At 42.8% G+C, this 25,778-nt stretch overlaps 1 protein-coding gene across 4 annotated transcripts; it reads left to right on the top strand.

The window, feature by feature from the left end:
* The first annotated feature begins 9,490 nt into the window (after positions 1-9,490).
* Positions 9,491-24,557, top strand: LOC144058322 (vascular endothelial growth factor A-A-like). Of its 4 annotated transcripts, XM_077576725.1 has the most exons (7): positions 9,491-10,113; positions 11,307-11,349; positions 12,852-13,048; positions 14,721-14,797; positions 14,877-14,909; positions 19,826-19,957; positions 21,671-24,557. In XM_077576725.1, the coding sequence occupies exons 1-7, from the start codon at positions 10,048-10,050 to the stop codon at positions 21,690-21,692; spliced, it is 570 nt and encodes a 189-aa protein (XP_077432851.1). In that variant the 5' UTR covers positions 9,491-10,047; the 3' UTR covers positions 21,693-24,557. The 4 variants fall into 4 exon arrangements, with proteins under 4 accessions (XP_077432851.1, XP_077432852.1, XP_077432854.1 ...); XM_077576726.1 differs by lacking the exon at positions 19,826-19,957; XM_077576728.1 differs by lacking the exon at positions 19,826-19,957 and having other exon boundaries at positions 14,877-14,913.
* Positions 24,558-25,778: the final 1,221 nt, after the last annotated feature.

Genomic DNA, 25,778 nt, shown 5'->3' with positions numbered 1-25,778 from the left:
AGAAGCTCTTTTTATACTCCAATCAAGTTGCCAATGGACCTCATTAGTGGTAACTGGTCTTCCAGCTGTTTTTTTTTTATAAGTGCAATTGACTTTTCCAGACTCTGTCCCAGACCTGTCCCAACTTATTTGAGATTTGTTGGCACCATGAAATTTACAATCAACATATTTTCTCCGTTTAAATTTTTGACCTGTCATCTATGTTCTATTCTGAAAAAAATATTGAAATGTGGCCCTTCCACATAATTGCATTTAGTTTTTATTCACAATTTGTATAATGTCCCAACTTTTTGGGGACTTGGGTTTGTAGACACTACACAGGTTCTCTCAGGATATGAATCCGCTAAGCAAATTGATTGCATCATCTTAATTGCTTTAAATTGTATTTTATTTCTTAACGTGCAGCTTTGGTTAGCCATTTTTCGGCCCGCAAAGTGAAAAGACAGCAGTGAATTATTCCACATGAAGCAGGTCTGTGATTATTTGCAAACATTGCAAACTAACTATGCTGGACCCTCTCCTGTGGTGGGGCCACAATGAGGACAGGTTTCCCCATTTGCTGTCCATACTGTTGCAAATTGTTCCGCGTGCCCGTGATAAAAACTAAATGAAAGTACCGGTGCTCCTAGTCCAAAAATATCAATGACATCATCACCGACCAGTTAACGTCAACTTGACTTCCATCACATTCGTGTGACACTGTCACGGCTTGAGAAGGGCGGACCCAGATGCAGTGAGGAAGGCGAGCCACGGCAGGGATGCGGATAACTTTGATTTAATGTGGCGATAAACGCAAACACAAAATCACGCACACAGGCGGACAAAAATAAACACAAACTCACGCGCACAGGCGGATAGCAAACAAACTCAAAAGCACGCACAGTGGCGGCAAAAAGGTAAGTCATGGGCAGCAGGAGAAAACTTGTAAGACGAGTACAGTCGGGTCAAGAGAGCGGCGTCTCGGGGTAATCACCCGACACTCCTTGCTGTGTCCATCAGGCTTTTATAGAGGTCTGATGGCAAGATGGGCAGCAGGTGTGTATGGTGGGTGGAGCCCACCAGCTGACCCAAATCATGACAGTACCCCCCCCTTAACGACGCCCCTAGGCGGACCACCCGGCGCCGATGGGTGTGCTAAATGGAAATCCCGAACGAGGGACTGGTCCAATATCCAGGAGCGGGGGACCCACTGGCGGTCCTCGGGTCCGTACCCCTCCCAATCGACCAGATACTGAAACCCTCTGCCCCGCTTTCGAGAGTCCAGAATGTCCCTTACTGTGTACACCGGCTGCCCCCCCACGACCCGGGGAGGCGGCGGGGGCGCGGTCGGCGGGCACAAGGGGCTGGCAGAGACAGGCTTAAGCAGGGACGTGTGGAACACTGGGTGTACCTTGAGAGTAGGGGGCAGGTTGAGCCGGACCGCTACCGGGTTGACCATAGCGTTGACCTCAAACGGACCGATGAACCGCGGCCCCAGCTTCCTTGAACTCCCCGCCAACTGTAGGTCCTTAGTTGAGAGCCACACCTTCTGACCCGGTCGGTAGAGCGGTGCCGGAACCCGGTGCCTGTCCGCGAGCCGCTTGTTGCGGTCCGAGGTGCTGCACAGGGCCTTCCTAGTGTCTTGCCAAACCCTGCGAGCCCGGCGGAGGTGGGTCTGGACTGAGGGAATGGCAACACCGCCCTCCTGGGAAGGGAACAAGGGGGGTTGATAGCCACAGGCCGCGTTGAACGGGGACAGGCCTGTGGCCGAGCACTCGAGAGTGTTGTGGGCGTATTCGACCCAAGGGAGGTGGGACGCCCACGAGGAAGGGTGCTGATGGCACACACATCGAAGCGCTGCCTCCAAATCCTGGTTGGCACGCTCCGTCTGCCCATTGGATTGGGGGTGGTAGCCCGACGACAGGCTAGCCGTAGCCCCCAAGGACTTGCAAAAGGCCTTCCAAACCCGGGACACGAACTGGGGCCCCCTGTCGGAGACGAGGTCCACTGGAATCCCGTGGATCCTGAAAACGTCTTTTATCAGGATATCCGCCGTTTGTAGCGAGGTGGGCAATTTGGGCAGGGCGATAAAGTGGGCCATCTTTGAAAACCGGTCCACCACCGTCAGGATTACCGACCGCCCGTTGGAAGTAGGTAGTCCGGTAATGAAATCCAGGGCCACATGCGACCAAGGACGGTGGGGAATGGGCAGGGGTCGGAGCTGGCCGGATGGCTTCAGGCGGGAGGACTTATTACGGGCACACACCGTGCAGGACGTGACATAGTCCTGGACGTCCTTGCGCAGCCCAGGCCACCAAAATCTCTGTGCTACCAAGGACAGCGTGCGACCCACCCCAGGGTGACATGCTACCTTCGACGCATGCCCCCACTGCAGCACTTCCTGCCGAAGGTGTGTGGGCACGAACAACTTGTCTTCAGGGCACGCTACCGGGGTCTGCGTGTCGTCCGCTGCATCCGCCACCTTCCGCTCCACTTCCCACCGGAGGGCTCCCAATACTCTGTCCTCCGGGACAATGGTTTTGGGTGGAGACCCCTCGGCGGCTGGACTGTGTGTTCGGGACAAGGCGTCCGGCTTGGTGTTCCGGGCTCCTGGTCGGTAGGTGATGGTGTAATTAAATCTGGTTAGGAACAGGGCCCAGCGTGCCTGGCGGGGATTCAGCCTTCGGGCGGACCGGAGGTACGCCAAGTTTTTGTGGTCAGAAAAAATCTGGAAAGGTTCCGCCGCGCCCTCCAGCCAGTGCCGCCACTCCTGCAACGCAAGGATAACGGCCAGCAGCTCCCGGTTGCCCACGTCGTAGTTGCGCTCAGCCTGGTTGAGCCGGCGCGAGAAGAAGGCGCATGGGTGTAGCCTCTGGTCCTCCGGTGACCGTTGGGATAACACTGCCCCCACTCCTGTCTCTGAAGCGTCGACCTCGACGATAAAGGGAAGAGTCTCATCGGGGTGTGTCAACACCGGGGAACGCGAAAATAATACTTTTAAATTGACGAATGCGGCCTCTGCCTGTTGGGTCCAAACAAACGGAATTTTGGTGGATGTCAGTCTTGTTAGTGGTTCCGCTTTTAAGCTGTAGTTGCGAACGAATCGACGGTAGAAGTTTGCGAATCCAAGGAACCTCTGTAGGTGTTTCCTGGATGTGGGAGTGGGCCACTCAACCACGGCCTGGATCTTCGCTGGGTCGGCTCTCAATCGACCCTTCTCCACAATGTAGCCGAGGAATTGGACTGAACTGGCGTGAAACTCACATTTTTCGGCTTTTACATACAGGCGGTTTTCCAGCAGTCGTTCCAGGACCAGCCGAACATGTTGTCGATGTTCGGTTTGATTTCTTGAAAAAAATCAAAATGTCGTCCAGGTAAACAAAACAAAAATGATTGAACATGTCGCGCAGGACGTCATTAATGAATCCCTGGAACACGGCGGGAGCGTTTGAGAGGCCAAACGGCATCACCAAGTACTCAAAATGCCCAATAGGTGTTTTAAATGCTGTCTTCCACTCATCGCCCTCCCTTATCCTCACTAGATGGTAGGCACTGCGAAGGTCCAGTTTGGTGAATACCGTGGCTGAATGTAAGGGAGCAAACGCTGAGTCCATTAGCGGCAACGGATATTTGTTCTTGATAGTTATGTCGTTCAGACCACGGAAATCGATGCACGGGCGTAGGGTCTTGTCTTTCTTTTCCACGAAGAAGAACCCCGCCCCTAGCGGTGACTTGGAAGGCCGAATCAGTCCGGCCGCCAGGGACGTGGTGAGGTACTCCGTGAGGGCTTGACGTTCCGATATAGGCGTGTACCAGGCAGCGGTGCCCCAGGAACCAGTTCTATTGCGCAGTCATAAGGTCGATGTGGAGGGAGAGACATGGCCCGGTCCTTGCTAAACACCTCCCGCAAGTCGTGGTATTCTGCCGGTACCTCATCCAGGTTAATCTCCTCTAACATGGCTTTGGCTGGGCCACGGTGATCATCCACTGCTGACTGCAGGCAATGCGAGTGACAGAAAACACTCCATCTCTCCACCCTGGGAATGCCCCAGTTAATGTCCGGGTTATGCCTGGCCAGCCAAGTCAGGCCCAGGACCACTGGGGCCGACCGGGACGGCATAATGAGGAACTGAACGGTTTCCACGTGGTTCCCCGATAGACGCATCTGTAGGCTCTCCGTTCGGTGTGAAATCACACCCAGGGTGCGCCCGTCGAGGTCGCGCATCTCCTTGGCTCTCTTGAGTTCAACCACCGGGCATTTCAGGATGTCCACCATCCTCGGGTCAATAATGCATTCATCCGACCCTGAATCCACCAGAGCCGTCATCCTAGCGTTTACCCCCCCCCCCATGTCATCTCTCCTGAGACTAGTAGTCTCCTTGGGTTACGTTGGAATGGGATGGTTGGGGCTGGAACAGGTGCGACGTACCTGTGTCTCTCAGGCCGCCTCCCACACTTGGCCGCTAGGTGTCTCCACCGGTCCGTGTGCTCCGTTGCCGAGAGCCGCTCTCCTCCCAGCTGCAAAGGCTCCGCGCCATCTCTGGCAGGCGCGCGTCGCCATGAAGCGTTGGGAGGCGGGGCGTCGACGAAGCGCCCCGCGGACGTGGCCGACACCGGCTGAGCAGACGTCTCCGTTGCCTCCGGTCGTCGCTCCTCCTCCTCCTCCCGTTCCCGCCGTCGCTCCCGCAACCGGTTATCCAACCGGATGGCCAAGCCGATGAGCTCCTCCAGCGTGGACGTCTCGTCCCGTGCCGCCAGCTCATCCTTAATCCGCGGGTTTAGTCCCTGCCGGAAAATTCCGCACAGCGCCGCGTCGCAGTAACCACTCTCGGCGGCCAAAACCCGGAAAGAGATGGAGAATTCCGCCACGGAGGAGCCGGCTTGCTGGAGGTCCAGTAAGCGGCTGCCTGCTTCTTTCCCTCTTACTGGGTGGTCGAAGACATTACGGAATTCAGTCAGGAAGGCAGGAACTGAGGCTCGGAGCTCCGGGTTGGTTTTGCTGGCCGCCATCGCCCATAATGCTGCCTGGCCGGAAAGCAAGCTCATAATAAAAGCAACTCTGGAGCCGTCGTCCGGGAAGGTGTACGGCTGTTGGTCGAGGACCAGGCTACACTGATGAAGGAACTGGTCACACCCACCAATCTCGCCAGCGTAGCGGGGGGGATGCGGAATATTGGGTTCCCGGAAGACAAGATTGCCTGCTGATCGGGAAGTGGGGAAAACAGGAGACGCTCTGGCAGGTCGTGAGTCTTCCGCGGCCGTGGATTCCGGTCTCCGCTCCATCTTTAAGGTGAGCGATCCAATCTGTGCAGTTAGTGCCGACATCACCTCCTTTAGATCCTGGAAGTATTGCTCGTGCCGGCCGAGCAAGTGTCCATGGCTGGCCAGGACCTGGCGCGGGCTGTTGGGATCTGCGGGGTCCATAGTTGGTCGGGTGATTCTGTCACGGCTTGAGAAGGGCGGACCCAGATGCAGTGAGGAAGGCGAGCCACGGCAGGGATGCGGATAACTTTGATTTAATGTGGCGATAAACGCAAACACAAAATCACGCACACAGGCGGACAAAAATAAACACAAACTCACGCACACAGGCGGATAGCAAACAAACTCAAAATCACGCACACAGGCGGACGAAAACAAACACAAACTCACGCGCACAGGCGGATAGCAAACAAACTCAAAAGCACGCACAGTGGCGGCAAAAAGGTAAGTCATGGGCAGCAGGAGAAAACTTGTAAGACGAGTACAGTCGGGTCAAGAGAGCGGCGTCTCGGGGTAATCACCCGACACTCCTTGCTGTGTCCATCAGGCTTTTATAGAGGTCTGATGGCAAGATGGGCAGCAGGTGTGTATGGTGGGTGGAGCCCACCAGCTGACCCAAATCATGACAGACACAGAGAATACCAGTAATCATGTCAAAACTTTTCTCATTCATTAAGCTGCACAACACAATTGAGAAAAAAAAACTTTTCAAAAATTCATTCAATTCAATGTCAGACGCTTCCTATTCGTCAATGGAGGTGTATAGCGGCCGACATGGATTGTTCACTATTTGTTGACGGTGGGGTTGACCAGCTGGGAAATCAACAGGCCGTTTTGGGAAACTCACCGCCCTTGACTGTCACTGACACTCCCCCCGCCACTAAGTGGGAACTGAAACCGCGCTGTCAGCACCAAAGCCAAGTGTACCACTACACCATCAGTGACACATACGATATACCTGTACATATATTACATTTTTTTTAAAAAGAGGAATTTACAGGCCTAAGGAAAGAGAATATGGATTAGACCCAGCTCAAACAACTTCCACTATAGGAAAACGTTCTAGCATGACTTTGTATCTGAAAATTGACGTCGATTCATTCAAATGAAAATTTGGCAAAGATATGCTGCTTCACGTCTGACTCAACTGGACACTAAAAACATAAACTAATGTAATTAATTTATTAGATGATTCATTTTATGAGGTGCGTCAACACTTGTGTCTCAATAATCTATCATGGGTATTACGGTCAAGTTGTGTGATAATATCTTTTCCGGAAAAGATTTTTCCCAAGAGTGGATTGAAACGGAAAAATGACATAATAGCATAGCGCTCGTTAGGCTTAACCTCACAGACTGCTTACCTGTTTTGAGCTGTCATGAATGACTCAAACACAGTGTTTTATATTTCTAGAAAAAGTGATGGCGATTTACCCGTTAAGTCTGAGAAGGAGAGCCAGTCTGCAAACTGTAAGTAAGAATTATCTGCTGAATCTCTTATCATTGCCTCTGACAGGCGAGGGGCCAGAGAAATTACATCAATGTCAACAGTACATCATAAATAGTCATTAATGATAGAAAATAAGAGCCAAATTTGCTCCTTAAGTGAAGTGACAGATCCAAAGTACAAGCATTTCCGACACTATTCATCAAAGATACGACACGTTGTATTTCTGTTTTATGTTTACACTTATTAAATTTCCATCCGCCCATAAATTGAAAATACTATTTTCTCGTGCATCTTTCATTCCTCGGCTCTTAACCCTCATCACACTCCTCCCCTCTTCTGGCGTCAGAACTGATGACATAATTATGTAATACACTATTTTACTACTCATGCTGTCTGGAAAATTAATTTGTAGTGACTTATGCATGTGATTTGGAGTATGTGTGTAATATTCATCTGCATCATGCTTTACTCATCAAACGCTGACCTGACCTTTACTACGTCTGAGTGCAATAGTCATCCGAGCTGTCCGGTTTGAGATAGGGAGATAGTGTTTTTCCGAGCTGTTTTTTTTTTTTACTACAAATTAGTGACATTAAGAATGAACCACAAATTGTATTCATAAAAATGTTCCGCATCATGCACGTTAACTCATTCACTGCCATTGATGGCTTTAGACGTCAAAAATTCATTTTAACTATTTTTATTAGTTTAACATTTTTTCCACTTTTGTTAAGAGTTAAGAGTATGAAAACCTAGAAAAAACGTTTTTATTGTACATTTAGAGCATATATAAAATGTTTGATTAATCATGAGTTAACTATTGAAGTCATGCGATTAATTACAACTAAAACTTTTAATCGCCTGATGACCTAATTTTTAATAATCTTTTCTTTTTTTGAAAAATGATTATTTAAAAAAAGAAAAAGAAAAGATTATTTAAAAAATTAGGGCGTCAGGCGAATACATTTTGTTAAGTGTAATTAATCACATGACTTCAATAGTTAACTCACGATTAATCACAAATTTTATATCTGGTACAAATGCACAATTTTTTTTCCCCTAGGTTTTCATAGTCTTGTTAACAAAAGGGGGGGAATGTTAAACCAATAGAAATAGTTCAAATGAATTTTTGACGTTTGTAGCCGTCAGTGGCAGTGAATGAGTTCATCTATTCTCAATCGGCGACATACATGACCCAGATACATTTCTGTTGACCATTGGGTGGGGGAAGGTGGATCTGTGGATGCCGGGGGCCACAGCCCCAATGGCCCCACCCTCTGCACACCCCTGGTTTTACAGCTTATTTACGGTCTCAATTTGTGAGCATTTGCGTACAGCCAATAAAACAACTGCATAAATCATCGATAATTGTCTTGATGAGAAGAGTCAAGGTTTGGTTCTTGAGAAAGATAGAGAGAGAGGTTTTTGTACTGACCTAGAGCGTTCACTCAAGGCCGAAGGACAGCTGATGCACACACACGAAGCAGCAAGACAAGTGGGCCAGGAACCATGGAAACTATGTGGAGTAGTTTTACTGGCGCACTGAACCGTCTCTGCAATAAAATGCTTGCACTATTTTGAATGGAAGCACGTCACACAAATGTTAGTTGACGCATCCTCAAAATGAAAGGTCAGCTTGCTAAAACAAACTTAAAAAAAAAATTGAGTTTAAATTGAGTTAACCAATGTGTGTGAGAGTTTCTCTAGGTTTTGTGACAGCATGCTGTGTTGCCTAAAATGCTTGCATGAACACAGATTCACTGTCATGGAATTTAAAAATAAGAAATGTACTTAAATGGTATATTCTTTAGCTTTTTTTAAAAGTGAAATCAAAGTTTGTAGCAAAAACAAAAATTTTGTGAACATGTTAGAAGGGATAAGTTCAGGCCAAAGGCATTTGTAAATGTTGAGCTTATGTGGTATTTATAAGCTCGTAATGACACACAGACGCAATACAGTGTCAAATGGTGGTAAGAATTTTTCTTTCCTATTGCCATTATTTTGTGCATTTGAAAGAAAAATCCTAGTCCAAAGTTGTTCATACTCCCTCTGATGCATATCGATTGTTTTTGTTAATAGTGCTGTAGATCCAAAGTTACCAGGATGTCTTTGAATGCTTCATTTTGTTTTCTCCAATATTGTCAGTGATATGAAAAATGTTACTAAACAAAGACATTGCCTAAAGGAAAGGTGAGTACTGATAACAGGTATGTGTATCAGGCCGATACCCAGCTTTATTTCAAGGTATCTGTATTCGCTAAGGTGGCTGATACTGTCCTCTTGTGTCTGTTTTATCATCATGAACTAGAAATTGGAACAGCAGAAAATTGCAATTAATTTGAGGAAAATGCTTAATTGGGATGCATGGGTCTTTCTGGGGGGTTATGTTTCAAAACAGTGGTATCGGTACTTTGTATTGGCATCAGTGACTACTTAAGAGTTGACTCCTTGTACTGCTATTGGTCTGGGAAAAAAGTGGTATCAAACATCCCTAGCAAATACTTTTCATTCCATTTTTAACAAATCTAACACAAGTTGCATTCACTTAGATTTTTTTTTTTTTTTTTACGTGACCAGGATATTCTTAATTGTGCCAATAACTGTGTCCACTTTAGACAACTATTGATGTGTGGAATAATGGTTTCATCAATGATATCAGGCCAGATCAAGCCTCCCTGCTGTTATTGGCTGCTTCCGTTGCCCCGCCTCCTTCACGAGCCTTCTGCTCGCCGATGCTGCTGCACCTTTATTAATAAGCATTGCAACCCGGCTCCAAGCACCTTAGAGCAGTTAGGACGCTAGACAAGCTGGTACAGCTGAGCTGAACCGGTGAATAAAGAAACAAAACAAGCACACACAACAGGCGAAGACCGCGGCTTCGGCTAAATAAGGAACGACGACAGGCGTGAAGAAAACAGGGAATTGGATCACTTTCTCCCGACAACCGCTGCCCTGACTGCCACACTCCTTCATGCTGTCGTGGGAGCAAGACAACCGGCGCGTAAAGTTGCTGAGCTGAGTTGAACGTATGTGGAGGATCGATCTGTTCCCGTGTGGATTTCAGACCCCATCCCAGCGTCTTTGTCCGTGGATGAGCGATGCCTGTCGGATCGTAACATTTCCTGCGGAGTGTTGCAGCGAGGAGACGACAGCGTGACACATGCGCCCGGAACATATTATGGATTCGCTTTCACTATAGCAAAGATTTGCCGCGGGTTTTTAAAATATTCTTTTTTCCTCTTTAGACTGTTTGCTCTTTTTTTCCCTTTATTTTTTATTTTTTATAGTATTTTATTATTATTATTATTAATTTTAATCGACCCCTGGGATTTTGAGACTATTGTGGAGTTACAATCATGAACTTTGTTTTTAGTTTGGTACAAATTCTCTTGGCAGCGGTTCTTCACCTATCCACTGTAAAGGTGAGTTTCCTCTTACTATAATTGATTAATAACTACTTGACAAATTGACGATGCTTAATTGGCGTATGTTGCGAGAAAGTCTCAAGGAAGTCAAACGTATTTATTCGAATTTGTTTGGCACGGGCTACCCATTTCGTCACTTAAAAACCTGATTATATTTGTATCTTGAGGGGGAAATTGCTTCAATGGAAACTGTAATGTAATTTATAACGTCAGCTGTGGCATAATATGTGCCTCGTCACCAGCGAGATGCGTATGCTACCATTATGCAAGGCTTGATATAAAATATTTCGACATATTTGCCACATATGCAATTACACAGCGAAAATTATGCTCTGGATTAAACTCCTCCCAGCAACCTTGTTGCCTTGGTCAAGGAACTAGAAATATAACCTACATGTGTTTGTTTAGTTGTGGGGGGGACCGGAGAACCTACCGGACAGCACACGTAGTAGGAGAATATACAAAGAAGGAGGGAACAACCAAACCCCCCCACCAAATCAGGTGCTACACTGGAATCGAACCAGGGACCGTCTTGAGGCAAGACCCATGCAGGCTGAAATGATTTAAAACAGCAATAAAAAGGCAACACACGATCCCGAGCAAGACCATACAATTTAGATTCGAACCTCAGTCACCATCTGCTCTGAACGAAGACATTACACAGACATGTAAATGCTTGATTGATGAGACGAGTTCATACGCGCAAAATTATTAAATCCAGTTACTCAGCTTTCAGCCCAAGAGTTCAGTCCCGGTCATTTTTTTTTTCTCTCACGGTGATCTGGCTTAAGTGGACACCGAGAGGTTCGGTTTCACGTGGCCGGCCTCCCAGCAGGGTGCCAGCCTCCTTCGCACCACGTTTCCCACATGGAATTTCTCACGCAATACCTTCGGCCAATTGCAGCAGCCACATGAGGTAAACGGATGATGCAGCCGTGCACGTCACCTTCTCTCACGGAGAAGAAAAAAAGGTTTGCCCACGTGAGCAAACACAGATACAGAATAATAGAGAATAATGCCTACTAGTAGAAACGCCTTTTACGGTTTGGCAACGTGACTGTGTTATCGCTAATATGCTGATATTTCTTAAAAAGGGAAATACAGGCTTACTATCAAGGTTGATTCAATCATATTCATGTGCTGCACTTGTTTCAAAATGACACACGTGTGCTCCTGTGCATCTCTTGCAGACTGCCAGCATTAACAAGGGAGTGGATAAGAGTAAAAATGAAGGTAAGTGTTCTATTTCTTATTATTGAAATGTCAATTCGATCATCTGCAGCAGTAAGGCCAGACGAGAATAAGGCCACCTAGTGGACGTATAATGAACATTTGTATCTTCATAAATTCTTCATATATGATTATATATACATGTAGTTTTTAAATGTGTGCGTATAAAGCTTTGTTTTAAATCGTAAATATAGTATTTCCCCTTTCTCTTTAGAGGAGACAGTCAAAGTTCCCAGGATGGTTAAAGGTCTGATTTGGGACTTTGGAGTCCCAATAAAAGAGGTGCAGATTACACTGCCGGAATATCTGTAATAATTTGCATTGTGAGGAAGTTAGTGTGGCTTCATTTGAACAAAGCAGCTGGCCAGCCAATACATCTGCAGTCAGCCTTGGCTCAGTGTCATATGCTTGTTTGTTTGACAGTAACGCTGTTGTGCTTAGGCCAAGGTTGAACCCTTTCAATGATGATGGATGTAGACACCGACATCATCTCTGAGCACAGGGTCGTGCGATTGTTATTGGGGTGATAGTGTCAGTTTGGTGAAGTTCAAGAGCACACAGGTGGCAGACTTCCTGCTCCTCTTCAAACGCTATCGCGCCACCTGTCAGATTGACAAGAACAACCGCTGGGTTTTAGCAGTATGGCTTTGGTGGCTGGCGAACAAACCATATTCGAGCTTATTCGAGACATCATTGGTGGGTCATTGAGGTCAGCATTTTGAATTAGTGACTGGCGCAGTCATTCAATTTGAGTGGATTCTTCAATTAGGATCTCAAGGGACCATGTAGGCGTCATGAGCATAAACTAAAAACAGTTAGCTCATTGACTCTCATTTAAGTCACTGGCATTATTCCGCATACTCAGCCAACACAGGGCTTATTGGGTCACATGTCAGACATGACCTGTGGCGCCGCAGTGCCTGAGGTGAGGTCAGAAGTTTGGGCAAAGGGGTCGCCGGGGGCTCAGTCGGGTGGACTGCTGGGTGGATTATTCTCGGCTGCTGGGATGGAAAAGCAGGGAGGTATGACTGAGTCTACCTTTCTGATATTGCCTTAACTTTTAACAACAAGGGATGTTCTGAAACCAATTCCAAAGCCTAAAAATGCTCCAATAGCGCTGCTATTTTTGAAGATAGAAATACAACGAAAACAGCAGAGGCCCCAGAATTGAACCCTGTGGAACACCATACATTCAGCTATACATGTGAATTAATATTGCACATATATGTCCGACCATTTTCTTTTTTTGCTCAAGGAATTGCAATAATAAAGAAATCACACGACGTACCACACGCAACAGTCGCAAGTCGATTAGTGAGCGCACCCAAATTCCCTGCAGCACAGGCAGGCCAAGAAATGTAGCGGGACAGTTGAAATGGTCACAGGAATGAGATGTTAGCTCTCAATAGTGATATCCGGGTTGAGAATCTCAGAGCATAACCAATGGCAGTAAAAAATTATCATAATTATTGTAGTATTGAAAATGAATTTCCCCTCTGTTTCAGTTATCCAACTCACAGATGTCATCTTGAAGAGTCGGTGCCAGCCCAGGGAAATGCTTGTGGACATCTCCCAGGAGTATCCGGAAGACACGGAACACACCTACATCCCTTCCTGTGTAGTGCTCACTCGGTGTGGAGGCTGCTGCAATGATGAGGCCATGGAGTGCGTGCCATCTGAAACCCGCAATGTTACGCTACAAGTGAGTTAAGGATGGACATGCCTAAAATGGCCGTTTGGTCAATGACGCAGAGTGTTGTTGTGGGTTGTTATGGACTTATTACTCAACTGATGATGATGATAATTAAACCCAACGCCGCTCATCAGTGAAGACAACCAATCATAGCTTACCTGTTTTCTGGAGCTGAGCTGTGATTGGTTGTTACCTGACAGCAAGTGGCAAAATGGCCGCCCCCTGAGATGGATAAAAATGGCTGGATTTTGCTGCTTAATTCATATTCCACAAATGCAATCTTAGAATATCGTGTTTAGACTAGTGGTGGCACACACAAGATATTTTTTGGGGGTTGACTTCACCATTAACTCATTCACTCCCAGCAACTTTCACTGAAGCAACCCCCTTCGCTCCCGGCTGTTTTACTAGATTTTGATTGATTTTGCAACAAAAGATTAGAGTCTCTTCTTTCATCAGGAAAAAAAGTACATTTACATCTGTTTCCGTTTTGCAGCAATTAGCATTAGAATATAGCTACGTTTCATCATTATTCACAAACCTGTCTCTTATACTCTTCTGCCACCTGCTGGCCATTTTGTAATAACTACCATTGCTTTAAGTGACCTCTTCAGGTCAGAGGCTGCATCAAAGCCTTTTGTAAGCTCTAGCATTTAAAAAAAACAACATTAAAACAAAAACATAAATACGTTTTTAAAATGGAACATGTTTATACGTTTTTGGGAGCAAATTAAGTAATGGTCAGTTTTAGCTAATTTAAAGGGACAGTGTGTATATATTTTTTGCCATCTACTAGTTAATAGAATGCAATGACCTACGTTCAAAGTACGCATTTTGAAGCACTAGAGAGACCACGCTTCGAAAGCCTACCACCTATTACTATATTTACAAAGTTCTTCTCCCCCAGCGCAACCTATGTAATATAATTAGCAATTACTAGACCTTTACTAGGCCTACGATTATATATATATTTAAAAAATGTACGTTGATGTGATAGAACATATTTTTTTGCATATTATTTAAATTAACAGTGGGTTTTTTTAAGATGAATGGACATTGAAAAATCTAAAAAAAAAAATAAAAATCTCCACACTGTCTCTTTAATGTGGAAATTTATCAGACCGGGGCGACAGCTTTTCTTCAGAGCAGCAGAGGTGGCAAATCCAGGTCCCTAAAGTAAAAACCCTGGCACAGTTTGACTTTAGCCCCAGTTGCTAGCTAGCTAACTCCCTAGCTTGCTCCCATAGTGCTTGTTTACCTGCTAGGGAGCTAGTTAGCCAGCTAGCTAGCATCATGTGCTAAAGCCAAACTGTGGCAGGGTTTTTACTTTCTGGACCTGGATTTTTGCCACCTCTGCAGAGCAGAGAAAGTGAATCAGCAAGACATGGCATTTCAAATATGCTGTTTACTTGGCCGTAATGTTTACATGTCATGTCATGTCCGTGTGGTCAAAGCCTCTCCCGGCGTCTGAACACGCTAGCAATTTGGCATGCAAGATGGTCGAAGAAGTACCGGAAAGCGTGATTGCGCAGACATTCGCGTCTTCAAGTCTTTCCATTGGGGAGTGGCGAGGTCATCGGGTTTACACACGTGTCCCGAGTAAGCAACCTTGTGGAACAGTTGATATCGCTAAGCTTACCCATTTCTTTGTCGTGTCCTGTTTTTTTTTTCTTTCTCCAAGGTAATGCGGGTCAGATCAATGGTTACGCAACATAAAATTCAGATGAGCTTCACAGAGCATCAAAAGTGTGACTGCAGGTGAGAGTCTACATTTTTATTCAATTTCATCGCAAGAGAAAAAAAAAATCACATTTGTTCATGTTGTTTTTCATTTTAGACTAAAGCCTGAAGTTCAAGCAAAGACAGAATAGTAAGTACGTTGTGTGTGTGTGTTTATGTGTGTGTGTTGAGGGATATTACGGGTTGGTTGAAGATTTTTTTCTAAAGCTCTATGATTTTGCTTGGATGTCTTCTTGTGCTAGAAGAAAAGCAGACACACATATTTTCCTCACTGTGTCATATAGTTTGGCCAAAGATTAATGAATGGTTCCGTCTAGCATTTACATAATACAACAAAATAATGGAAATAATTCCAATTTCAACTTTTAAATGCGATAGACATTGAATGCTCCTCCATTAGATGGCAGAAGGTGCAATAATGATGTTTATCCACCTGTTGCCTTTAAGTCACGGCCTCCTGCAAGTATATCAGCTTTGTGTTCATCACTTAGTCAGGTTGTGAGTAAATTGAGACGAGATCACCATTACTTCAGTCATACTTAAAGTTTTGTGACATTTTCGTTTGTGGTGTGAGATTTTTCCAATGTCAAATGGCTGCCTTGACCCAGTAAATGTTGGCAAAAATCGTAATAGTTTCTTTCACTTTGTCAGGAAGCACATTTGGGACATATTTTGGTTGACCAAAAAGTGACATGTCTAGCCTTAGTGCTACAATTTAGGCATTCCAACTGATGCAATCCAGGCCAAGTGAGCACTTAAGCTTCTTTTGTGTTAGAAGTTAGGGATGGGCAATTGTCTTGATTTTCCTGATTGATTGTTCGGAACGCTGTGTCATTGTGGAGGTATGCATGGATGCACTTGAGCTCAACTTCCCTGATCATGAAATTCTTCTTAAGAGCCCAAACACATCGCAAATGAATCAACAGCGCCTCCACTGGTTCCAACAAAGCAGCGCTCTCCATTTTGATACCGATAAGTAGGGCTCGGCATCGATTCTAATTTGCTGAATTGATTCGATTTTGATTCACCAGAGTTTAGTTGATTCAATTTTTTTTCTGATTTAATTCGATTCACTTCAATCCGATATTAATTATGGACTGTCAATTCCTGTTAAATATCAAGGACGTGATGAAAACTCCGCAAACAATTAATCCCAAATTAAATTTTATGGCGGCAGTAACTGGTTAAACTATTAAGTTTATTAATGAAAGTAACACGTTATAATCACTTACGTGCTACACAAACATTGACATAAGCAAGGATGAGATCATGAAAATATTTTCAAAATTCTAATTCAATAATTTTAAATATAAATGAAAACGATTTTGAATTGTCTTAAAGTGCAATGAGTTAGGTCTTTCATAAATGTAAGAAAATACTTTTAAGAAAACAGTAAGATAAAAAAAAGGCCTTTAAAATAATTTTTTTAATGGATTTATAAGAAAAGGATATATTAAAATAATCGATTCATGCTTTTATGAATTGATATCAGGCTCAAAAAGGAAAAACGATTTGATATTGATTATTTGATTTTTTTTAAACCCAGCCCTGCCGATAAGTAGTAGACAAGAAATGCCGATAACCAATATTTAGAGCCGATATTCACTTTCACTGAAAGGGAAAATATTGCTGTCAAAATAAAAATAAATATATTCTTAACTATTAACTTCGTTGAAATGTCTTTAGGCGTATATTTGTTCAATATTTTTTCAGATTTGCAAAATGTTTTTTTTAAAAATATTAATCAATTGACGTCTTTGTTTCGAAATTCTAAGAAAAAGTTCAAGGAGCTCCCAAGATCATCAGCATGTCATTAAAAATCAAATGAAAACCCAAACTGCTAAATAGCTCCCTATTGTTTTCTACAGTAAATAAGGTTTTCCAAAATGTCCACATATCTGATGAAATGTTCACTTATCTTAGTTTTAATTTCAAACAAAAACAGAAGGCGCAGAGAGTTCCCAGGGTCAGCAGCATTTCTTATAAAGTTAACCCAGTTTTAGATTGATCTACATAGTATAATCGTCGGTTAGATTTTTTTTTTTTTTTAAAAGACCAATGACGATTTTTGTCAAAATGTTGAATATCGGCGCCGGTATTGGCTCTCTTTCTAATTCATATTGTATCCGTGTGTAGCACTTTTCAATGCCGTATTCTGGGCTGTCACTCGTCTTTTTTTTTTTACGGCAGCGTTGGTTTGGCCTGTAACAGGGGGAGTGACAGAAGCACCGTCTGCAGCCTGCAGACCACCCGCTGCTGTCTGCGCTATGACTCCAGTTGCACAAATCTAACCCCTCAACTACCTCCCCAGTCTAATTGTAGCAACAGGTGTCAGGCACTGAACCTATTTTTATTTCTTGTGCCGCAAATAGAGGATGAAAAGAGTGATGAGCGGAGACTTTGTCGGTTAAATCAGACGACACAAATCACTGTCTTTCGATAACTCCACCGTCGTCGCTTCATTTTCGGGTCAGGTTTTGAAGCGCAGATTGTGACATGCAGCAGCGGTGTGCAGACTTTAAACCAGTCAGTCAGTCAGTCAGTCAGTCAGTCAGTCGGTCGGTGTGTTATTTAGAGTGCAAGCACATGAACAGGTCCACATAAATCATTCACATCTGACTTCCCTTCTTAAATGACAAAGCAGAAAAATACTCTGCAAAGAAATGGAAGGTGAATAAGCAATAGGTCAAGCTATATTTAAATAAAACTCCGCCTCTCACAGTCAATCCATGCAGACGCATTTATTAATACAGTGACATCTACATGTATCCATCTTTCCCACCTCTAACTAGGTCAGGTTTTTAAAGCAGATAAGGGCAGCGTGTGACCGGTTTGTACAACGCCGTCTTAAAAGTTGAAGTATTAGGAGTCAAATCCTTTTGTAGTAAGGCTGAAGTGTCCTAAGCTTCGCCATGCCGTGTTTGTTGGTGCGCAGTCAGCGACTAAAGAGGATGCAATCATTCATCTTTGGTCACAGCGACATACCGTACGTCCTGTTTCACCTCCATGACTCGGATCAATATCCCACCCGGCTAATGACGAGACCCAATGAGAAAGCAGATGCACCAGTGGTTGATTAGTTTCTTCTTCATTTGATTGATTTTGCCCAGCACCAACCTGCCAGGATGCCCTTCGTTCGACTTTAATTTCACTTCGGCGGTAATGGAGAGAAACGAAGGAAAAGTTTTCTGCGATCAAATCTCTTAACGTGTATGCTCTCATCTGCTGTTTTGTCCTGCCCTGATAATTGTTTGCTGCTCTTTTGGTGCATCTTATCTTCTGTCGTGTCTCCATTTGTCTTCAATGATAGGTGTATTTAGAGGCAACAGTCAAGTCTTACATAAATAGAAGAAAAATCCACCGCGTGGATTTTTGTAGCCTTGAGGTTTAACTGATAAGTAGAATGCTGTGGGTCATTAAGCATCTGTTTTCAGACAGACACTTGCGAAGGTGATATAGAATTGATCACGATGCTTGGATGTGAGACAAAGCATTACTCTTTACAGTCTCACCACATCCACCAAACAAGCACAATATATCAAGTTAGTTCCTTGTTTTGTCTCAATTGTGACCTTGCAACTTGGGAGAGCACTTTAACAGATAACATGACGACTTCAATGTCTAGTTCAGCCTAATTAACATCGTATGCCTGCTACAAGTATCAGCTCTATATGATCTCTTTGTTTTCATTGGATATTTTGTAGGTTATGTACAGGGTTTGGAGGGTTACTTTAAAAATGTATTCCGATACAGTTACTAGTTACCTGGTATAAAATGTAGTCAGCAACGTAAACCGAGTATCATGATATTCATGTACTTTTAATCTATCTGGCTATCTATCTAGCTAGCTAGCTAGCTAGATAGATAGATACCTAGCTAGCTAGATAGATAGATAGATAGATAGATAGATAGATAGATAGATAGATAGATAGATAGATAGATAGATAGATAGATAGATAGATAGATAGATATGCATACATAGATTGATAGAGTAAGTAGATAGTCTTACAAGTGAAAGGTAAAAAAAAGGAATTAGCCTCAATCCCCCGTCTCATACACGCATGTGCACATGTACGTTCTAAATTTTGATACCGTAATACGTGACAAATTTAGCAGATGATATTGATAATATGGTGTTTAAATAGTAAAGCTGTGGGTGATTGATTGGTAACAGGAAGTATTTAAGTTGCGGGCGTAGTGCTATAGCCTGCTAGCTTCTCCATGGTAACAAGCAGCTCCGGATGAGTTTGACAGCTCACACATTTGTAAATGTTATGATCCAAAATAGTGACCATCCATTCTCTTTGAGTCACTTTTGAACCTGACCACGCTAAAACCGTAGGCATCCAGCTAGTCTCATTTACTTTTTGGCCAACAAAAACCTTACGTGGGACCGTCACGGCCATTGAGCAAGCTAAAAGTTTGTTTGGCCAACAAGTTTGAGAGTAGAGTCAAGGACTTGACTGCTTTGTCTCTCTGCCCGCATTAAAATTTAATCATGTAATATAATCTCCATCTTTAATAAATGTACCTGTAATCTGATTACGCATTTTTTTTCTGTAACTGTAACAGATTACATTTTTTTTCAGCCATCAATACATAACACCGGAACAAGCACAAAGCATGTCACTCACTGAGGCAAAAATAACTAAATCTAATGAACAATTATATTGACTGATATAAATTTATTGCAGATGGCCTGGCAGTCATTTTACATAAATATACGTCGTGACCATGTATGAACTTGTGTCACTCCTGGAGGAGATCAGACAAACATCGTGTTATATGGGGGCCAAAGGGCACAAGGATCCCAGAGTTGTGGGATTAGTCCAACTGCGGAAATACAAATCTTGCGTGCGCCTCCATTTTCATTACTTAACGATCTTCATCAATGAGAGGATGAGGGGCGGGTTCGGATATGATAAAAGCGGGAATTCAGGATTTTGCATGAGTGTCTGTGTCTGTCCTTTCTGCCGAATTCGCTCTGTAGCTTAGATCTCTCTCTCTCTCTATCTCTTTTGTCTCTCCTTTTTGCTTCCCTTGCAGCCACTGTGCGCCTTGTTCAGAGAGAAGAAAGCGCTTGTTTGTGCAGGACCCTCTCACCTGTAAATGCTCCTGCAAATTCACACAATTAGACTGCAAGTCCAGGCAGCTTGAATTAAACGAAAGAACTTGCAGGTTTGTTTACCATACGTACGATAAACAACGTGCCTTGAAAAAAAAAAATTCTCCTGACTACTTCGATCTTCACCAGCCGATGTGCTTAATTAAGCATGCCATCCCTTGCTTTTTTGATGTTGTGTTGTGTTTGTAAATGAATGCTGCACTTTCCTTCTTCCCAGTGCTTGCATTGTCTTGTCAAATGCTATTGAGGCTCTAATTAGCATTGAAACTAATCGTTGTGGTCATTGATTGTGACTTGTCATTTTAATTCAAAGATGTTGCATAGAATTGGGTGCACAAGTGTGTTATTCATGTTCAGACTCATCATTTTTTAATCGCAACAATTCCAATCCCAATTCCATTTTATGGTCATTTTATGGTATCTTGTTATCTGCATAATCTGCTGATTTTCAATTTTCAAATTCAATTCATGCATAAACATAATGCATAATCATAACCTCAGTCATCAATCGTAGCTTGGTTCCACCAAATTATAAAAAAATAAAATAAAATCATGTTGCCACAAAGGGGATATTTACATGAGTGTTGTAGCGTTTGCATGCATTTATGTGTGGATGAAAATGCTGATAACATTTGCCATGTGCATGCCCACCAATTGCTTATCCTCCCGATATCATCCAAAACTATGCAGTGGACCCTTGCATATTTGCAGTTTGGCATAGGCGAACTTATCCTCCATTATTCACAAAAACCTCCTCTTATTCACATTTTTTTTAGACGAAAAAAAAAAAATAATTTCATGGCAAATATAATGAGCATGAATTATTCACAGATTTTTGCTTTTCTCATTCAGGCCGCTTCCTATCCCACGAATAGCGATAGTTGAAAATGTTAGTCACAGTAAATGATGTAAACTCCTCAACAAGTAATAAGAACATTATACAGACCTGAACGTAACATATGGAGTCACGCTAAAACCAGCAAAGCGTAAATGGCACTTAATGTAATTTATCAAAGTCACACAAGCAAAGATACTTTTCAGATTCATAACTGTCCATTTTGAAGAATATTTACACATCTCCAAATGCATTTATAGCCATGCTGCTTGATTTTTTTTAATGCTCATTTACCGTCAGCATAATTCAGTGGAGTAAATGTAGCGTCATCCCCACACCTCCATGAGGTACACACCCAAAATGAGCGGTAGTCGGACCGCAGCCTGGAGTTAACAAGGGTACACGACCTCCTGTGACCCAGTCACTTATATGACCTCTGGGCCCCCCACACTGGGCCCCCCACACTGATCTGGCTTTAGAGAGCCACACACGTCTATGAGGTGGTGGGACGCTGGTCACAATTTGGCAAATTTAATATATTTTTCAAAAATCTATACTTTTGGTCAGTCCACGCTTGTGGGTGTCATTTATTGACCAATCAAAAGTGTTGAAAATGGCTTGTTCTCTTTCATGATGTAATATTAATTGATTGAAAAAACATTTCCACGTCGTTTTTTGGGGGGGTTTCCTGAAAAGTGACGATTTTGGAGGTACAAGGTTTTGGCCCGACACCAACAATGCTCAATTGATATGAAGGTTTAAACAAAGAGGTAGAAAGCCATACAAGCTAGACCCAAGTCCCTCTCACACTCCATCCTTTCTTTCTGCCTTGTCTCGAAATATGTTTATTTGCATGCACGATGTATTTGCAAGACAATAGAAAACTACCCTGTCTCAAAAGACTTAACCAGATTTCTGTCTTCTTCTGCAGATGTGACAAACTGAGGAGATGAAACCTGGAGGTGCAGACTACACTGTTATGAAGGAATTGTTTATGGCACAGCACTTTGAAATCTGAGGATGCATTCCCTGAAAGGACACTCAAGGACAATGCAAGACAGGACGTTCTGTATTCTGATCTTGCCACTGTCTCTTTTCCACCTAGCGCTATTAATATATATATATCTATATAAATATATATATATATATTTATGCGTATACTCCCAAGTACAGTACATCAACAGTGTGTATTGCTGCTACTATTTAAAACGAATGCGCTGTCAGCGTGTGAATGAAAAATTGGGGAGAAGATACTTTATTTTATGTAAGACTTCACTGGATGCTGGTCTGCTGTGGATATGACCCTGAAATACGTCGGACTTTCTGGAAAATTCGGTGACCACAATTTCATCCATTGATGCGACAAAAGCCGAACTTGCCCAAAGGGCCCGAATGTGGGCAGCTGGATTTGAAAATAACGATGGGGATACCTGCGGCACTTGAACTGTATGGCAGGTTTCCGAACTTGTTCTCCTCTGTGACACGATTAGACGTTTTGTCTGTACTGTAGGAAGCGACAACACTTAATGTGAGAATATAACGACATAGCATGACACAACTGCTGACACAGGTTACGTGCTGTGGTGACGAATAATGTGACCTTCTTCCCAAATAGAAGTTCAGTGACGATGGCAAGATCCAAGAAGGTTTGCCAAGTAAGTTTGATCAGAATTAGCATTAATGCTAGCTTGAAAGAGAAAGTTTTGTCAGGGTTTCAAGGTATCGAACCACTACCTGTCTGGTCCTGCCTCCATCACATAACTTTTTTTGGGGTTGGAAAAGATATTTTTTATTGACATGCACAGTTTATTAGAGTTGTTCCATGCCAAATCACCTAAAAATAAAATAAATAAAAATCGGAAAAAATTTACAAAGCAAATTTGGATTTTAGTAAAACATGGTGTACATGTTTATAGTGACGGCACAACACAAAATCTCTAATTTTAGGTCAATCGGAACAGGGGTTCTGGAGCTACGGCACGCCAAATTTGTTAAAAAGGGAATTCAACAAGTATTCAGTATTCATATTCAACTTTCAATGAATATTCAATGCATTTCTGAAGACATGGATACTTTCACTCCTTATTGCTGTTAAAAATTACATCTCTGAAACTTTTATATGTTTTAGAGAACTTGTGAGATCACATTTTATGAAAAATTTAGTTAAGATCACCTGTTCCATTTCAAGGTCAAATTATAGGTCAACAGGTGAAGTTGCTAAAATATGCAGCAATCGGCTAGATGACTGAATATTTGGAATCCTTGTTGAATTCATTTTGCAACAGTACCTGTTTTGTGAACATTGGGTTGGGGTTAGGGGGTTAGGGTTACTAAGCTCACAAACCCCTGGCCCGATTGACCTCAAATATGAGATTTGATGTCATGCCATCACTATCAGCAAGTACACCGAGTTTCATTATAATCAAAATCTGTTTGGTTGAACCTACTGGGTGATTTGACATTGAACAACCCATTATTTGTATTTTTATTTAGAAATTGTGTTAGTTTGACAACATGTGTTGAGACCATGCAAAAGGGATATTAATGTAGGTATACACGACAAAGGGTAGTGACTAGATGAACTGACAGGTCAGTCTAGAAACCCCCAACCTTACTGTTTTTTCTATTTAATGGCTTTGTCTGTGTTCCAAAGAAATAGCCACGCCTCCACAGCAGAGCAAGTTCTTGTTAACTGTCTGTATATACTTACTGGATATCCCTTTTTCAAATAGACTCCGTTTAATTTATAGAATGTGTTCAGTATTCTGTATTATAATATTTATATTAATTGTTACAGTGATTTTCGTTTCCCCTCCCTTTCAATCTGCCTTGAGATTGAACATGTTTGACTGTGGATTTTTTTGTGGGGTGAAAACAAAGCTCTGACATTCCTGATTTTAAACAAGCTATGTTACTCACCAGCCAAACGGGGGCGTGAAGTTTCCGGAGGGGTTTGGAGTTGGAGGGAGTGGTCATAATGGGCATTTGACCGATGGAAACCCCCAGTCACAAGTATGTGCGTGTGATGCACCAGCACAGGTGCTTTTCATTTTGGACGCGGGACTCGGGCAGCGGACATGTGGTTTTGCACTTGCTTGCCCGCAGACACGTCATATGCAGGACTGAAGGAGTCTAGTTGCTGCTGCCGCTCAGCTCGGACCTAATTGTGTGACGATTCTTGTCTGGGTGGGCTCTAGTGTAAGGGTGGTGAACCGGCACTGCACTTTCTCTGGCTTTTTTTTGACAAGCACAGGTGACACTCGAGTATTTTTGTTGAAGCAGGAGGACACGGTCACGAGTAAATGTCAACTTTGCCTTTTAACTGTTACCATATGAGGTCAACTCGCTTTCAAGAGTTCAAATAAGTGTGCTGTCTGTAAAACAAAAGCAAAAACTAGAAAGCTATTACGCTACAAATAGGCAACATGACATGTACAGCACGAGATGCAAAATCTGCTCAATGAGGTAAATTATACAACGAGCCTTTTTTTTCGAGCCGTTGCAACACTGTTCATTATCAGCCATGTGAGCCAGCAGTAAGTCCTGATATGCCACCCTCAAACTAAAGTCCTGAGACTGAGTTCACTAAGACTATCAGCTGGGTCAGAGCCAATGCCTCTCAAGTCCTCAGTTGATGAGAACATTTTTTTTTTTTTTGTATTTAAATGAACAAATTTGTCTTGAGTTTGTACAGCCACAAATTTTTTTGTGTATATTTTCACATTAATATATTTATTTGTGCGGTAAATTCTTTTACAATATTAATACTCTTTTTGTTGTTTCTAGTGTAACTATTAAACATATTTATTTTTAAAATATATTGTTTTGTGTCATTCATTACAGCCATTTTCTCTTTTTAACTACATCTACAGAAGCTGAAAGAATATTTTCAATGTAACCGTGAATACTTTTAAATCAATGACTGCCTGAATTCTAGCGCACGTGGACATCGGCAAGGTCTGTCTTATCTCTCCTGGAGTTGCTTTCATAATGTGTTTTGGACCATTCTTCACCTGCACTGTGAAGCACTATCAGTCACTTTTGTAGCATTTGACTGAATGTGACATAATCATTATAATGAGCCTTCATTTCTGATTTCAGAACTATTATTAAGGGTTCTCTTTTAGCATCAGTAATAGGCCTTTTTAGGACTTCACCCAAAGATAATTGGAATAATTGTTTCAACTATTAGTAAGTGAGGGATCTTCCAGCGAGAAGGAAAAGTGGGCGCATATGTTTGTGCCTCTGAGGAAGCCATTTTAACTTACTAGAATTTATATCATACACAAGTGTTAGAAGTATTTAACCTCCGCAGCTTAGTAATCGCGCTGAGTACTTTTGCAAGTAAATACCCCAAAGAATGCTGCAAGTGATTTGATCTGCAATTAGAAAGGATTTTTATTCTAAGTGAGGGCAACTTTACCCTCATAGCAAAAAAAAGTGGATGAGTGAACTTGAAACAGCTCATTCTCCAAGGCCATATACCGCCTTCTACTAAGAAAACGTGTATACATACACACCGGTGCATACATGTATCGGTATCAGCCTGATACGTGGCCTTTTTTTCAAGGTATCGATACTCTGCGGCCGATACCAGTATCATCTTGAGGCCATTTTACGATAAGGAACTAGAAATAAAAATAGAAAATTGCCAAAAATGTCATGTAATTTTATGGAAAATGCTGTATTGGTAAATATAGGTCATTCTTTAAATGTATCTTTAAGTGTATTTATTTTTACATGTATCTTTGCTTTTTATTATTATTATTGCTTTTTGGGGGAAATTTTATGTATCAAAAGTACTAGTGGTATTGGTTCTTTGTATCGGTACCGGTACCAACTACTTGAGTTGAGTACTCATGCTGGTATTAGTCTGAAAAAAGTGGTATCAAACATTCCTATTATATATAGTATATATACGTTATGTGTAAAAATTAATTAATTAATAACTATTTTGGTAATAAATTAATCGTTTTTAACCATTTTTTAACTTAACTTGTCACATTAAACAGTATCCAAAAAGGAGCTCTGAGTTTCAG

Source organism: Vanacampus margaritifer, chromosome 9 (genome assembly GCF_051991255.1).
Source record: "Vanacampus margaritifer isolate UIUO_Vmar chromosome 9, RoL_Vmar_1.0, whole genome shotgun sequence".
Taxonomy (NCBI): Eukaryota; Metazoa; Chordata; class Actinopteri; order Syngnathiformes; family Syngnathidae; genus Vanacampus; species Vanacampus margaritifer.
The sequence above is the reverse complement of the archived record's forward strand: the minus strand, read 5'-3'. Positions and strand labels throughout refer to the sequence as shown.